Source organism: Aspergillus costaricaensis (assembly GCF_003184835.1).
Source record: "Aspergillus costaricaensis CBS 115574 unplaced genomic scaffold BO79scaffold_23, whole genome shotgun sequence".
Classification (NCBI taxonomy): Eukaryota; Fungi; Ascomycota; class Eurotiomycetes; order Eurotiales; family Aspergillaceae; genus Aspergillus; species Aspergillus costaricensis.
The window spans coordinates 331,686-347,536 of record NW_020291823.1 but is presented as its reverse complement, the minus strand read 5'-3'; the positions used below and the strand labels follow the sequence as shown (position 1 = coordinate 347,536).

The 15,851-nt window shown below is 49.2% G+C and overlaps 7 protein-coding genes across 7 annotated transcripts; 4 read left to right on the top strand and 3 right to left on the bottom strand.

The window, feature by feature from the left end:
* Positions 1–104: 104 nt before the first annotated feature.
* On the bottom strand, positions 105–2,985 carry BO79DRAFT_198210 (uncharacterized protein; the record flags this gene model as incomplete). Its single annotated transcript, XM_025681326.1, has 4 exons — positions 105–783; positions 833–946; positions 1,000–1,251; positions 1,307–2,985. 4 exons carry the CDS (start codon positions 2,983–2,985, stop codon positions 105–107), a joined length of 2,724 nt encoding a protein of 907 aa, XP_025537785.1.
* A 441-nt stretch (positions 2,986–3,426) lies between these two features.
* Positions 3,427–4,870, bottom strand: BO79DRAFT_269942 (Zn(II)2Cys6 transcription factor domain-containing protein; the record flags this gene model as incomplete). Its single annotated transcript, XM_025687255.1, has 2 exons — positions 3,427–4,756; positions 4,806–4,870. The coding sequence occupies 2 exons, from the start codon at positions 4,868–4,870 to the stop codon at positions 3,427–3,429; spliced, it is 1,395 nt and encodes a 464-aa protein (XP_025537784.1).
* Positions 4,871–5,899: 1,029 nt separating this feature from the next.
* BO79DRAFT_269940 (L-threonylcarbamoyladenylate synthase) lies at positions 5,900–6,923 on the top strand (the record flags this gene model as incomplete). Its single annotated transcript, XM_025687254.1, has 1 exon — positions 5,900–6,923. Exon 1 carries the CDS (start codon positions 6,198–6,200, stop codon positions 6,921–6,923), a length of 726 nt encoding a protein of 241 aa, XP_025537783.1. The 5' UTR covers positions 5,900–6,197.
* Positions 6,924–7,152: 229 nt separating this feature from the next.
* Positions 7,153–9,079, bottom strand: BO79DRAFT_198208 (benzoate 4-monooxygenase; the record flags this gene model as incomplete). Its single annotated transcript, XM_025681325.1, has 10 exons — positions 7,153–7,315; positions 7,368–7,531; positions 7,583–7,714; positions 7,766–7,904; positions 7,956–8,098; positions 8,156–8,245; positions 8,295–8,392; positions 8,451–8,638; positions 8,685–8,728; positions 8,786–9,079. 10 exons carry the CDS (start codon positions 9,077–9,079, stop codon positions 7,153–7,155), a joined length of 1,455 nt encoding a protein of 484 aa, XP_025537782.1.
* Positions 9,080–10,037: 958 nt separating this feature from the next.
* On the top strand, positions 10,038–10,736 carry BO79DRAFT_152192 (uncharacterized protein; the record flags this gene model as incomplete). Its single annotated transcript, XM_025678680.1, has 3 exons — positions 10,038–10,133; positions 10,171–10,572; positions 10,641–10,736. The coding sequence occupies 3 exons, from the start codon at positions 10,038–10,040 to the stop codon at positions 10,734–10,736; spliced, it is 594 nt and encodes a 197-aa protein (XP_025537781.1).
* Positions 10,737–11,126: 390 nt separating this feature from the next.
* On the top strand, positions 11,127–12,440 carry BO79DRAFT_288782 (glycerol uptake facilitator). The gene is made up of 2 exons (XM_025688720.1): positions 11,127–11,827; positions 11,881–12,440. Exons 1-2 carry the CDS (start codon positions 11,204–11,206, stop codon positions 12,112–12,114), a joined length of 858 nt encoding a protein of 285 aa, XP_025537780.1. The 5' UTR covers positions 11,127–11,203; the 3' UTR covers positions 12,115–12,440.
* A 1,020-nt stretch (positions 12,441–13,460) lies between these two features.
* On the top strand, positions 13,461–15,366 carry BO79DRAFT_269932 (alpha-glucosidase; the record flags this gene model as incomplete). The annotated part of the gene is made up of 3 exons (XM_025687253.1): positions 13,461–13,953; positions 14,019–14,778; positions 14,835–15,366. The coding sequence occupies exons 1-3, from the start codon at positions 13,482–13,484 to the stop codon at positions 15,364–15,366; spliced, it is 1,764 nt and encodes a 587-aa protein (XP_025537779.1). The 5' UTR covers positions 13,461–13,481.
* Between the last annotated feature and the right edge of the window lie 485 nt (positions 15,367–15,851).

The following is a 15,851-nucleotide window of genomic DNA, read 5'->3' as shown; positions in this document are numbered from 1 at the left end:
TGAGTGAGAAGTCGTTATAACTTAACATAAGAGTGCCAAAAGAAGAAAACCAAGTTTCACCTCTCTCCAACATGAATGCCCTGTCAAATTATCTCAGGCTATGTTTACCACTCAAACACCACCTTTCCCTTACCCGACTTGAACTTCACCTCCCACCCATACCTCCCCTTCGTCAACCCGTCAGTCTGCAATTGAATCCCCTTTGCGCCAGCCACTGAAATAACAGAATACCCCACCGCCGCCCTCGTAGCAGGCACCCCCTCGGACCCATCAGCCCGATCAACCAAATCAAACTCGACCTTGTTCTCACCATACAAGACCCTTACCTCCTCAATAGCACCCGCATCAATCGAAACATCCAGCCCCAGATCCGCCAGATACACCCTCCTCCGAACGGTATCACGTGGCTGCACCGCAACAGTATCGTTCGAAGAAGATGAATCAACATTCCCTCCAAAGCTTACCCACCCGAACTCAGGATGCTTCAACAGAACCGTCACAGCACCAAGAACCTGGCCCAAGAACCCAGGCCCATAGTCACCGGTGTAGTCATCCCATGCTAGTGTCTCTGGGAATGAGTGGAAAGACATAGACCCGAAGCCATCGGATGCGACGTTAGTCGTTGGACCTTGGTTGCCTCCGTAGCCGATGCGGAGGTCGTAGAAACTGGATTGACTTGTTGGGTTTGTGAGTGAGCGGTAGTTATCGAGCATGGGGAGGGCATTAAGGCTTGAGCCGTAGTGGTGGATTTGACGCTCGATGCGGGAGAGCTTTCCTGCTGTTCTGTTATTTGTTAGTGTGGTAGTGGCTGATTGAGAGGGGGAAAACATACGTAAAGTCCCAGTATCTCCGGGCGTTGCCGTTCCAGCCCCAGTGGCCTACAGTTGGCATGTACCCTCTGATTGAGGTGATGGTCTTCTGTGCTGTGGATGTGTAGTTGAAGTATCTATGGACAGGTGTTAGTTTATTGGCGGATAGAAATATGTGGTGTGGATGTACTTGGACCACAGATAGACGCCCTCCTGTCCTGTACAATCCCAGGCTTGCTCACTACCGAAGGGGTCTTCTTGTGTAGACCACGCTTTGGCACGACTGCGCATGATATCTTCCATTTTTGTTGCTTCTGACGTGTAATTCTCGGCTTTGAGATCGTTAAGCAAGTGCATCCACATCGTTTCTCCCATTAACCCAAGGTCACCATAGTATGTGTTCTGGCTTCCGTCAGGTTGGGATCCAAATGTGAATAGTACACTATCGCACATATTAGTATGACCACATTCCCAAACTTTAAGGGATAGATACTCACGTTTTGTAAGCCTGCAACAAGTACCACTTCGGTGGCCGTAGGGCCAAAACACTTGGCGCGATCCGACCAGCACGGTACAGACCCCAATAGAGACAAGAAACGTGAACGTAGTCATAAGCTCTATCAATCAGGTAAGCAGCTTCCTCATCCCAGCTCCCGGTCCAATAGATATCAGGATCGTAGTCATAATCTGGCATAACGTCGGGATCGTAAAAGAATAAGCTCTTCCGAACACCGTACTCTGTGGATCCGTTGGTCAACTGCAACCGAGACCAAACAGTCTCATTGACGAACTGTTCCAGCTTGGCAACTTCAGATGCAACGGGCTGGACTGTCTGCTTCATTGCGGCAACAACAAATGATCCTGCACCTCCTTCGTCGCTTAAGCCTGCTATCCATACACGATTGTCCTGCAGTACGGGGCTGTTCACGGAGCGGTCGTGTGTGATTATGGAAGGGGCGCGCCCGAATGGATCCGAAGTATCGGTATACCACTGGTTTTTTTCCAGAAAATGGCCTGCATTGGATAGAGTACTGGGCCCAGCATCGGTGATGTAGTAGTGTAAGGTATGCTTCAAGCCCGTGTCGTACACGATTTCGACTCTGCATCTGCCGAACGTGTCCTTGCTCGGTACCAGCTTGTACCCTGACCAGACACTGCTGCTAATCTCCAAGGATGTAGCCGAGAGACATCCATCGGGTGAAACATTCACAGAATCAGGCTTAAGTGTCGTATTGACAAACAACCGTCCCTCAAGGTCCTGAGTCAACACATATCCCGGAATCCCAACAGCAACCGGGTGTCCGAGTGAAGAAACAGTAGGTTCAATTTCATCGACACTCGAAACAGCCGTAAAGCGCAGGCCGAAAGATATCGATTCGCCTGGCGACAATACTAATGAGGTTGGCGGATTCCATGGCTCGACGCCCTTCCACTCCTGTTCTGCGTAAGCCTTCGAGTAAACCTGCCACTCATAGTTGCCCTCGAACACTTGACTCTGATAAGCAAGCGATGTATCAGTGTCCTCAGTGAGGAATCTCCAGGCTTCGAATTTTGTATCGAGGTTAAGAGGTGTAATGACGAGATGAGGCCCCTGTCCGAGAAGCCGAGTGACCTGGGCATATCCGGCTTGGAGGCCGATGAAAGGATCGACCAAGACACACTTTTCTCTTGTTTCAACTGCTGTTCGGTCTGTGAATATACTGTTGAACTCGATGGGAAAGCCGAGACTGCCGATCTCGATGGATTGAGTGTTTCCGTTTCGCAACGTGAAATTGACAGCCAAGTCTCCTTGGTAGTCGATCCAGTTCCGCGTGATGAATAAACGGTCATTGGTAACGTTTCCGATCGTCTGGTCAAGATTCGACGAAAGTATGGATTTCGAAGAATTCCCCTTTGTGAGAGGAACACGATGCTTTACAGTGTCTGCGTCGATCCACGTGTTGGATTTGCCTACTCGGTAGCGTAGAGTCAGGTCTCCGGTGTGGTAGTGACCATTGCCGCTGCGATTAGCGAAAACATCATAAGGAGAGAAGTCAAAGGACGAGTCCAACGAGGACTTGAGTGATTTCAGCACGCCAGAGCCATCGTCGAAGGTACCAGTAAAGTGTTTGGTGGAGAAGGTAGTGCCATGTGCGAAGGGTAATAGCAAGGGAAGGATGCCGAACAGGATGTTCATTTTGGAAGATACCTATCGCAATTCTTGGGATTTCGACCGAATGTTAACCCATCCTCTTTTTATGCACACCAGTCCGCAATCTGCACCACTCTACAAATTAATGTTACATTCATGCTGCAGGGATCGGCGTCTTTCCCGGGATGAAGTCTGGATTTAACCGGAAATTGTATGATTCTTGTCTAGGTGCGGAAGCTCATCGGAGAATTTCCTAATTAGGCTACAGACTTGCATCTATCTGACACTTATATAGCCTGGGATTACTGGAAGAGGTATTAAACTCAATCTGCCAAGGATTTGCACCATTTATTTCTCATTATTTTTCTAGGATGTAGCCCCGACCGTCATTGGCTATCAAAATGCCGTTACTGAGATGGCTCGGATATCTAGCAAGCCTTCGTGACTAGAAGTCGTGTACGGCTTTCAATATCTGCTTAGCTGCATTCAGGCCAGCATGGCTAAAAATGGATCCCCCGAGTCCTGCGGTCTTGAGGCACACTCGGCGATGAAACTAGACTCCCAGGGTCCCTCGCGATGCGGCCAGGAGCGAAGAACTCTCAATGCACGCGCGCGTATAAGGGGCTCGCGGCATCTTGTCGCAACGAAGGAGAGGGGGAGAATAACGCCCATGTCAAGACAGACGCTAGGGCGATTAGTAAAGCTAGCAATAATAGCTTCTGTAAGGGAAAGAATGTGTTCGAAAGGGCGGTTGTAGAAGTTTAGAACATTGTGTTCGTGTCCGAGGAGGGAGAGGTTCACGACAATGGAAAGGACTTGTTGGTGTAGCTGCATAGTGCGCAAGCTTCGCTGGGCGTTGCGGCTAAGCTGATCGAATGAGGATATGCAAAACAATTCAAGTGCAATAGCGAATCGGTTTAGTCGGGAAGAGAGCTCGAACTGTATATCGGAAAGTTCGCCATAGTTGAGGCTTATCTCTTCCTGGGAAAGGCGGGAGGTGAATAGATGAAATTGAAAAATCTCGCCCATCAATGGTTCAAACGTCAGCCGTGCATCGAGGAGGCTGTAGAAACGCCTATCATCAAGAACTGGGGTTCCAGGGTTGGGGCTCTTCGAAGATTGCGGTTGTATTGGCTCCTCAATGCCAAAATAGGTAGATTGGACTTTCAGTGAGGCAAGTGATTCGCCTAGACATTGCCCGAAGACAGAGCTGAAAGCGGCAGTTGCTGCCGTCAAGGACTGGTCGTCCTCTAGTATTCGAAGCCCGTTCTTCATGTGTAACTTAGCAGTATCATTCTGTCCGCGCATCCATTCTGTCATAATGAACAGTACACAGCACACTAGCATGATGTCGCGGAATCCTGGGTCCTGAGAGGCCGATCGCGAGTTCAACCATTTGTACGCTCGCCCGCATTGGTCGAGAGCAAAACGCTGTAAGGCACTATCTAGGTTGTTCTTGTTAACTGGTATCCCTCGAGCTTCATAGTCCGCATAGACAGCACTAAACGCAACAAGTGCATGAAAAGCAGCCGGCTCAACTTGGCTAAGTTGGAGGACAAGCCGTTGCCACAGAACGCAATCGAAGTAGGCGACTATTGATGGTCCTATTCGGTTCTGGAAGAACGAGATACAGCGTTGTTCATCGGAAGTCAACTTCCAACCAAAGCGATGAGCAATGCCAGGTACTAACTCGGTCAATGTGGCGGTAGTTCTTCGGTTCGGTAGTCGCTCTGCGTCATATCCGTCACACTTTCTACCCGTGGATGTGCATCGCTGACACATTCCTGGAGTTTCATCACATTTAACATGACGCAATCTGTAGAATATTAGATGGTGTCTGATTTGGGACGCTGAGGCTTACTGACCTACAGGTTCGACAACCTGTCTTGCTCTTTTTACTGGATTTTCTCGTTCGACGGCTCCTATCCATGGCTATTCAATATTTCGCTAGGCCGTAAGATGGACATTAAAGTGTGTGGGTGCAACAAGTGCTTGAAGCACCTGACGCAGAAGGAGCTAGTGATTAGCGCTAGACGCCGGGCAGCGCATTTGGGGGCAGCGCATTTGGGGGCAGCAATTCATCGTGGAAGCCTGTATGACCACCGTTTTTGGCATGCACCGACAGATTCCGAAACACAGAATTTTCCTTGAGGTCGAACAATGAGCCCCTCTCATCGCCTTCGAAAATACATTATTTCGCTTGACCATGTCCTATCACGTCCAACAATTGCAGTGTCGTCCCGCTTGGCCCCAATTCTGGACAGCTTGGCTTAATAATGCGCTAGCACGTTCCTGAGATTTTTCTTTTTTTTTTTGCCGTTGGTAATTGTCCAAGCCTCTGAGTCAAACATTTATAGCCATTGCCCATAGACGTCGGACTTTCTCGCGTCGACCCAAAAATATATTAAGACAACTGAAAAAGATATCTATCCACGAGACTCGCCTATGATGGTGATGTTTCTGCCACGAGGTCAGATTCCTTCCCACCCAAAACCGGGTAGTTGTTGGTGATTTTGCTTCCTGTTTATACTTCGTACACCATATGGGGGGATGGATTTGTATAGCCTCATTTAGTCACCTTCGTCAAGCATATACTCAGTCTCATCAGAAGTCTTGTAGTGGACTGAGACCCACGGCAAATCACCGGGACACCCGCGCCGCACAGACGCACTCCACCAGAGCCAGACGGAAATTATTTGGCGTTTATTTTCTGGCTGCCATTGGAAACGAAGTATGGATAGAGGAGCGATCACTTCATTAATAGTTCCTGGGAGATTCCCAACGTGATGATATAGCCGAGAGAAAAGAGAAGCGGCGAGAGTACTTAGCAACAGTTTCCCAGCTAGCGGAAAGCCACCCACTCAGCATTGAGGAGCGAGTTAGCGTGGGGAACCCCTGCAACTCGCCGAAGAGAAAGTGAAGGAGTGGCTGCCGAACAATGCGACATACACCCTTGATCCCTGCATCATGAAATCGAGTATGACAATGATCAAATAGGTACTATACACTTTGCACCTTTTGAAAGCCTCAACAAAATCAAGTATATCCTAACCGCAACACAAGCCGAATCTCAACCCCCCGCGGATAAACAGAAATCCAAATTTTGTACCTAAATGCCAGCTAAAATCTGACCGGCCAGCGCACGGAGGTGATCAACAATAGAATATCTACAGCAGAATCCTACCCCACCACCCTACAATTGAGGAATAATCCAGATTTCTCTCTTTTCATGAATCGGAAACTCCGACATCAACATAATGTCTTCTCCAACCCCCAACCCCAAAACAATCCCCCTCCCAGGCCACTTCCCCAACACCATCTCCGACGCCCAGCGAGTCTTCAACGTTCTCCAAATTGGAGGCATCGCCATCGTCCCCACAGAAGTCGGCTACGGCCTCCTAGCCTCCTCCGTCGAGGCAATCGAGCGATCCTTCGCCGCGAAACAACGCCGTCCAGGACACGCCCACGGTCTGATTGGATCGTACGAGCTGCATCATGAGCTGCACGTTCTCGATGCGGAGAGGTTCAACATGACCCGCGTTCTCATCCAAGACCTCGATATGGGTTTAGGCATCGTGGCTCCGTACAGACCAGAACACCCTATTCTGGCGAAATTCACCCCGAAAACACTAGCCAATGTGGTTAAGGATGACACGATTGCGATGTTCGTGGGTGGGGGCTCGTTGTTACGGGAGATTTGTAGGCTGAATTATGAGGCTGGGCAGGTTATGGTGGGGTCTAGTGCGAATCTAAGTGGGAGGGGGCAGAAGTTCCGAGTGGAGGATATTGAGGAGGAGATTTTGGAGGTTGCGGATTTGATTGTGGATTATGGGTTGCAGAGGTATCATGTTTATGGGCGGGCGTCGATTGTGATGGATTTTGGGGAGATGAGGGTGCTGAGGATGGGGTCATGTTATGAGTTGTTTAGGGAGAGGATGCGTAGGTTTTGGGGGGTGGAGTTGCCGGAGGATCCGGTTTATTAGACTTAATGGTGGATTGAGGTGTATACAGACGGGAGAATCGAATGAGAGATGAGTTGGCCGTGAATCAATAGAATGTAATATTCGCCTTCTCGTCCATATGTCTTCCTCCAGCAACAGTCTTTTAATATGATTCGACAAGCCAAAATGCAAGCCCGTACCGGCGCCTAAAATCTAACAGAGCGTGAAAGGCGAGAAATGGATATTCGTAGCCCCGGATAACTTCAATATGCTAGACGGAACCATGCAAGCGAACCAATAGCCTTCCTCCAGCGGGTGAAGCAGTGAAGGTATCATAGAGACGCATATCCTCCTCGGTCATGCTACTATCAACCTCCCCATCGAATCGAAGGAAGAAAGCCGCAACTAATTTATTGAGCTCCATTTGAGCCAAACTTTCATCGTAAGCACGTATTAGAGTATCTGGCAGATTGTAGCGTGACTTACTTGAGACCTATGCATTTTCTGGGGCCCATAGAGAACGGCGCCAGAGCTTCCTTCTGCAACGCCTCATTCTCCGTCTCTAGCCAACGCTCAGGTCGAAATTCTTGAGCGTCAGGGAAAGCCTTCGCATCGAAATGAATTGTCCGATTTTGTGCGCCCACAACTGTCTGCTTTCTGTAAGTATTATGATGTGGAGGTAGATGATAAGTGTAACTGACCCCTTTGGGAATTGGTACACCGGCAATAGTTGTGTCCTTGATTACGGTGCGAGGTAGGATGGCGATAGCAGCGGGATAGCGACGGAATGTCTCCGAAATAACCGCTTGAAGATACGGCAAAGAAGAGCACGTCTGGGAACGGTTTAGCCAACTGTAAAGTGATTGAATACAGATGATACATACCCGATGGTCCGGAATAATAGTAGCATCTGGGAACGCTTCTCTCAATTCCGCCTTGAGCCGGGCCACAACATCTGGCTTACGCAGACATGTCCAGAGAAGAAATGTGAACGTGTTAGCGGTGGTGCCGCTTCCTGCGAACCTGAAATAACCGTCAGAAGAAGTCAACTCTGCATGATGGCCTTCAACATACATCCCGCCCATGCATTCCTCCGCCAACTCCGAGTTGGTCAGGGGTCTTCCGAGAAAGGCATCCTCGTCACCATTCAGTGCCGCTCGTAGAAACGGAGTCTTAGTGCCCATTTCACGGCTCCTCTTAATCAAATTGACCGAATACTATAATCTTCAGCTCCCGTTGACAGCTCGGCAGCTATTCTAGTAGATTTCACTCACGTTCTTCCAGGCTTGAACCTTCCTGAAGTAGTCACCCACATACCCTGGAACATATACTCCCCATCGGTCTAATTGCGGGAGGAACTCTTTCTTTGTGGAGGTCAACTTGTGATACACGAGAGAACGTTTCACCGCTTACGTAGATATAGGTCGGCTTCCAAGCCTGAAGATAGGCCATTACTTCATGGCTTCTTCCCGAGGTAACCTGGCCTGGATCATCATCGAACATCATGTGGTCTATGCCGCATTACATCAGTGAAGTGTGATAATCAAAGCCGGGATATTCTGCACTCACACACCACATCAAAGGCAAGCCAGTGGAGCCAGGGGTAAACATCAATAGGATCATCAGCTGACCGTGCCTTCCATTGTTTGAGAACCATATCGATTTTGTTAGAGATATGGGGCTCGAACTCTAGCATGGCTGCCTGCGAATATCCCCGCGCGAACAGCTTCCGTCGCTGCCGATGCGCCTGCACATCCCTTGGTTCGCTTAGTACTTGGCCTGCACACATGCTATCGGACCTACCGAGTGGAGAAAAGATGGTTCTCATGAAACACAGTCTTCGCCCGCTGGATGTAACAGTCAACCCCTCTTGAATCGCATGTATAGTGTGTCATCGGTCTTACGTAGAAGGTTTCCTCTTTGACCAAAGCAAGCGATGTGTAAATAGCTCGTGCGGCGGCGGGTTCAGCGAACGACAACTCGTTCGGCCCAATTCGCACTACCGGTCCATACTTGAGATGAGCTTCGTGAATTCGGTCAGACTTTCGGCCAGTCCGATTCCCAATCCTGCTCCATAGTTTGGAGACTTTTGCAAGTGGTGGTCCGGGGAAGCTGCGGAGAGGATGGAAAAAGAGATTGTAGCATGTGAGGGCTATAAGATAGCCCGGGACGGAGAAAGCGAGTACCAGGTACAACATCTTCCATGAAGCTTCTGCAGCTTGACCGAGTACCACACTTTGCAAGTATGCTGTGTAGACAATCATGGTGACTGTTGACCTTTAAATTGTGGACGGATAGCTCGGCATACTGCCCCTCGCTTCCCCAACTGACGCATGAATTGGAGATCCAACTATCGCTGCATGATTTAGTTCTTGATCGACCATAGTATGGCTTTGTATGGAAGTGGGGTACGTTACACCAATTATAGATACATGATTCGGAGTTGAGACGCCTAAATAATGATGTAGCTTACCCCGCTCGTTGACGAAGCCAATCGCGCGGGTTCGATTCGTAGTACTATACTACAGGGCCCTGCACTTGCCAAGTAGCCGCCTGTCCGTTGCCAGTATGTGTCGCGGTAGTGTATATAACCGGAAGCATAGAGAAGATTACCTTCAAAATTACTATAAACCGGCGGCCATCGTGGTTACTAATGTTAACGATGATGCGAATTCACCCCTGAACGGCATGGTTATTCGCATCCACCTCGCTACTCCGGCGTAAAACTAGTGCTTCAAAGTCATCGTTTGGAATAAGATATGCCCCAGCAACGATTCAATATATTTTCAGAAGTTAGGACTCACTTTGATTCTGGGGTCATACGGGTAGGGGTGGGACAGCATTTGTGTAGCTTTTCAGCTACCATCTTGTCCCAGTGGTACTATTCTCTCTAACTAACTAATGGAAGGTCTGTTTACATAAGTATACCAAATAACATTGAGTTTCAGCTGTCAGGATATCGGATATGCCACAGACCAGAACCGAGTTGGGCGAGGTAACACAACGTCATGATGACTGAAGAGACGACAATATAAACCAGTATGTATATAGATAGGTTTGTGCTCCATCCGTCAGCCATTAACTCTACCCCATCAATCACATTTGCAATAATCTGTCGTGAGGGCTTAGCATTGTGTCAGATACTCAACAACAATCATGTCTGCGACAGGTGGCCAACCACCGACCGTCATCTCGGCAACCCAAACACCAGAAGAAGAGGCACGTATACAATTCAGTAATAGTCCCCTATGTGTCACTCCTAACTTAACGTTTGAATCACTATATGTAGGCCAATCTCAATATCGCAAAAAAATACATGTCAATTGCCTACTCGCCAGCCCAGAATAAAGGTGCCGAGTCCGTTCGCCACCTGTGCACTCCGGACAGCTGGTTTTGGAGTCCCTCTACTTTTCCTGGATGTTCCACGCCGATGGACTACGCGGAATCGCACGCCCATGTCATGGCGTCGGTCAATGATCTGCATATAGTTCGGTATGACCAGGCGTGGGCAAAGGATGGACATGTGCTACTGCGATATACGGCTGAAGGATCGCATGCGGGGAAGCCGTATAAAGGAATTGAAAGATCGGATCCACCTCGGAAAGCGAGATGGAGCGCTGCTGCTATCTTTGAGGTTCAAGATGGCAAGATCAAAAGCTTCACGAAGGATTGGGACCAGAAGGTGATGCAGGTATGTTGCTGGCCATTGTGGGTGGTATGCCGCTGTGGGGCAGTAGCTGATAAGGACCGATGATGCAGATCCAGCTTGGGTGGGCGCCGGTGCAAGAATCGGATGATCCGAGGTGGAATCGAGGAATGTTGGCCGACCCGGGGAAAGCCAGGAAGGCGAAATAGTATGAAGTTCTTCATGATGTACTATCGTTTTGTGATATTTTGTCTATCCGTGCGTTCGTCCGTATTTTGTTTGTGAATTGCTCAGTTTTAGTCTACTATACTAGCCTTTGTACGATCAAATTGGACATGAAGGGAATAATTAAATGGCGCTTTTAGTACTTTTGTGGGACTGCAGTAGACGAATCAGCATCCTTATCGCCAGCATTCAGTCCACACCAATCTACAAATGGGGCCATAACTGACACCTGAGGCAGAAGGGCCAACATTATCTCCAACGCGCCTTCCTATCTGGGGAATCCACAGCACTGGCGGTGAGGGCGGGCGAGCTATGACGTGCCGCTCTCGGGGCATCCTCTGGTCCCCTCTGTTTTCTCCGTCAACAAACCTCCAAAACAGTCCATCTCTACCACGGTACTCCTACAATTCTCCCTAATTCACAAGTTCGGAAGTCGAACATCCTGATAGCCATGTTTCTCAACACTGGCCTCTCCCGAAAAGCTCTCAAACCATATGTCGCTGAGTTTCTCGGAACGGCTCTCCTGATCGTCATTGGCGATGGCGTCGTCGCTCAGTGTCTCCTTTCCGACTACCAGTATGGCACTTGGCTCTCGATCAACATTGCCTGGGCCGCAGCTGTCTGCATCTCAGGCTACCTTTCCGACCCCGGTCCAACTATCAACCCAGCTGTGACTATCTGCATGGCTCTCGTCCGTCCCACTCCCGGACAATGGCGTAAACTTCCCGGCAAACTCTTTGCTCAGTTCCTTGGTGGTTTTGTCGGTGCCGCCATTGTGTATATCAACTACCGCTCCGCCATCAAAGACTGGGACCCTGAGTTCACCATTCCTGGCGGCTCAATCCTGAGCCCACGTGGACACCATTCCGCTGGTATCTTTTCGACTTACCCTGCTGCATTCTTCGAGTCGAATTGGGAGGCCGCATTCTCGGAGTTGCTCGGGTCTGCAGTCTTGATGTTTGGTATTCTGAGCATCTCGGATCCGGTCAATGCGATCAGATTCCATTCGCCTCAGGTGACAGTGTTCTTTCTGCTCACTGCTATTGGAGCTGCGTTGGGCTGGCAGACTGGCTATGTAGGTTCTTCCGATTATCGGTTTCTATTAGTGAACCTAAGCTAATTCTACAGGCTATCAACCCCGCGAGAGATTTCGGTCCTAGACTGTTCTCTGCTTTTATCTATGGCAGAGAAGTCTTTACCGCGGCCAACTATTATTTCGTTGTTCCTATTTTCGCTCCTATTGTCGGTTGTATCGTCGGTGCTGCCACTTACGACTCCTTCCTCTATGAGGGAGACGGCTCGCGTATCACCGACGCTCTGGACAATGTCGAAGATCGCGATGGCGCTCTGCGGTTGCACTAAGCTATGTTACTAGCCGTGGCTGATAGACTTTACTCAAAGATGACACTGGCTGAATAGAGGGTCTTGATTCGACGGTTTTCCTCTGCAAGACGACTGACGAAGATATGTACAACGACACAAGGGTGGGTTTTATGGGCAATTGTAGCCCTGGACTGTTTGACACGAATATTAGGATGACGATGGCGACAGATGTACGATGGTATACAGTATATATATTTCATTCTTATTCGATCGATGTCATGCGTTTCATTATTAGTTTATGCCACGATGGCTCTGGTGCTAGCCAATGCAGTGTGACAGAGTTCAACGAGCTGAATAAAGCCGAGGACGTTATCTTAGTTTTTAATTGATTTACATAAATCTTCTAGATTTCCCCCTAAAGTATTCTTATACGTTACCATTCCATTCATGATGTCATGCTTGATTCGCTGGGTAACGATTTAAACTACTGGCTACGTGAATATGTTTTAGTTGTTTATGACCAAAGCTATTACATTCTATACCCCAGAGCGACTGTTCCACAGCGCCACAGCCAGAACAGTCTGCAGTTCGAGATTACAATGTCTCTCTAACCAACTTAAGCTTGCCCACCGACCCCGCCCATCATGACCAGGATCCTCACATCTGCATAGCTGACATGGGACTATGTTATTGGTTCCGAAGAGCAGGGTCGTCTCGGCCAATCGTGGCTTTGGCCGCTGTTAGTATCTGCAGCACGAGATGCAACGCTAGCTGTACCACTCACAGATCTCTCAGACCTGTGCAATTGGGAGCTGTGGCTAGCAAGCCTTCGCCGGGGTACTCGTGGTTGGGATTTTCGAGGCAACGATACTCATATGCCAGACAATCACGGTTGCTATAATAATGAGAGGCTTTTCTCAAACAATGTTATATATATATGTATAAGTTCGCAGTAAGTTTGGAGATCTCTGGGAATATTGGGATCGATTACGGTGTAGAGTACCTCGGATGGTGGTGATGAGCGGAGCCGGAGCTGGTGCGGAGACCATCTAATGAGCCAGAGTGTCTCAGAACATCACCTCCCATCCCAGGTACAACGGAAGTGGGTGTCCTGAGCCTTCCACGTAACGGTCCTCTCAACCATCCCAAAGCTGGTCCACAACATCGTGGGGTGTGAGTGGCAGACAATGTGCGACCGGTGAATGGCGAACCCACCGAGAATTTCTCCGCACGAGCGTCGATGAATGAGATGTAGCAGCGACTGCCCCGCGGTGCCCATCAATCGAGGGGCAGATCAGCCAATTTCCTGCGCCCCTCTGACCTCTTGAGCTCCTGATAAGGACACGGCAGCTCCTTCTCTCACCAACGTTCCGAACACACCAAAAACCACCTAAATAACCAGCATAATGGCCAAATCCGCCTCCCAGATTCACCGCGCCTGGTGGAAGGAATGCTCCGTTTATCAGATTTGGCCTGCTTCTTACAAAGATTCCAACGATGATGGCATCGGCGACATTCCGGGAATTATCTCCAAGCTGGACTATATTAAGAATATAGGCGTGGATATTGTTTGGTTGTGTCCGTCATACAAATCGCCCCAGGTGGATATGGGCTATGATATTGCCGATTACTATAGCATTGCGGATGAGTACGGCACGGTCGCGGATGTCGAAAAGCTCATCCAGGGGTGCCACGAGCGGGGCATGAAGCTCCTTATGGACCTTGTGGTCAACCACACTAGTGATCAGAATGAGTGGTTCAAGCAGTCGCGCAGCTCCAAGGATAATGAGTATCGCAATTGGTATGTGTGGAAGCCGGCCAGGTATGATGAGCAGGGTAATCGGCACCCGCCCAACAACTGGGTCTCGCATTTTCAAGGTGAGTCCGATACTTTGATTGGGGTTACTCTATATCTTTAGTGCGTGTTCTGACGCACTTTGTAGGTAGTGCCTGGGAATGGGACGAGCACACGCAGGAATACTACCTCCACCTCTATGCGGTAGAGCAGCCCGATCTCAATTGGGAACACCCGCCCGTTCGCAAGGCGGTTCACGATATCATGCGCTTCTGGCTAGACAAGGGCGCGGATGGATTCCGCATGGATGTCATTAACTTCGTCAGCAAAGACCAACGCTTCCCGGACGCTCCTGTGAAGGACCCTCGTACCCCTTGGCAATGGGGAGACAAGTACTACGCCAATGGGCCGAGACTCCATGAATACCTCGCAGACCTGGGTAAGATTCTGAAGGAGTATGACGCCTTCAGTGTCGGCGAGATGCCCTTCGTTAGAGACACCGAGGAGGTGCTTCGCGCTGTGCGCTACGACCGGAACGAGATCAACATGATTTTCAACTTTGAGCATGTGGATATTGACCACGGAACGTACGACAAATTCGAGCCCGGAAGCTGGAAGCTTACTGATTTGAAGGCTTTCTTTGAGACGTGGCAGAAGTTCATGTACAACAATGATGGGTGGAACGCCCTTTACTGGGAGAACCACGATCAGCCGCGGTCGATTGATCGCTATGCACAGGCAAAGGAGGAGTTCCGCACGGAAGCAGGTAAAATGCTGGCGACGGTTCTTGCGCTGCAGTCTGGTACGCCATTTGTGTACCAGGGTCAGGAAATTGGAATGAGGAACGTTCCCATTGAATGGGACATGAATGAGTATAAGGACATCGACTGCCTTAACCACTGGCATCGGTATGATTTCTCTTTTATACATGTCGAAACTATTTACTAATTGTTCTCAATGTTAGACTTCTTAAGTACAGGCCCGATGACATCGAAGCCCAGAAGAGCGCCCGTCAAGAGTACCAGAAAAAGTCTCGAGACAACGGCCGCACACCGGTGCAGTGGTCAAGCGCACCGAACGGTGGATTCACCGGCCCCAACGCAAAGCCTTGGATGTCCGTCAACCCGGACTATGTCCGCTTTAATGCTGAAGCACAGGTCAATGACCCGAACTCGATCTACCATTACTGGGCTGCCGTCCTTGGACTGCGCAAGAAATACCTCGACATCTTTGTTTATGGCGATTACGACTTGGTAGATAAGGACAGCCAGGAGATCTTCGCGTACTCTCGTCAATATGAGGATCAGAAGGCTCTGGTTCTCACTAACTGGACTGAAAACACACTGGAGTGGGATGCTACTGCCAATGGCGTGAAGGGAGTCGAGGGCGTCGTTTTGAACTCATATGAAAGCGCTGAAGCGGCGAAGGGGCGGTTCTCGGGACAGAAGTGGTCTCTACGCCCGTATGAAGCAGTTGTTCTGTTGGTGGAGGCTTAAATATTATGACTATGGTATATGCATAAGGCTGGTGATATATAGTGCAACCTCTAGCGGGCCGCCAAATGAACATTCTTCAATTCTAATTATATGTAATATTTATGATTATTAGTCTTACTATGCTCTGCTCATGACTACGATAGAGTCCCATTACTACCTCGATAAATCAAACATCATTTGAGGCATATACGGCAAGTGAAAGAGCCTCCAGTCCATACTCTGTTACTATTAATAGTCCGTTACCAGGACACTGTGTACTACGTTGACGACCATCACACGAGTTGCTTGCCTTCCCCAATGTTTCCTCTTGTGGGACATAGATGAAGCACTAAACATGTCCTCAACCCCAATGCAACTAGATTGCTTGCGATCATCTTAGCTCAACAACTCACTACATGAAAGAAGTCAAGTCCATGCTAACCATTACATGTGTTACATATCGAATATATGCCAACCGCTACCACCTCATCTCTATTCACGCCTGC

Bases quoted from the DNA above. Each gene is read 5' to 3' on its own strand.
- BO79DRAFT_288782 (XM_025688720.1), top strand. From the start codon at position 11,204: ATGTTTCTCAACACTGGCCTCTCCCGAAAAGCTCTCAAACCATATGTC. The intron at 11,828-11,880 runs GTAGGTTCTTCC...CTAATTCTACAG, and splicing joins TGGGCTGGCAGACTGGCTAT to GCTATCAACCCCGCGAGAGA.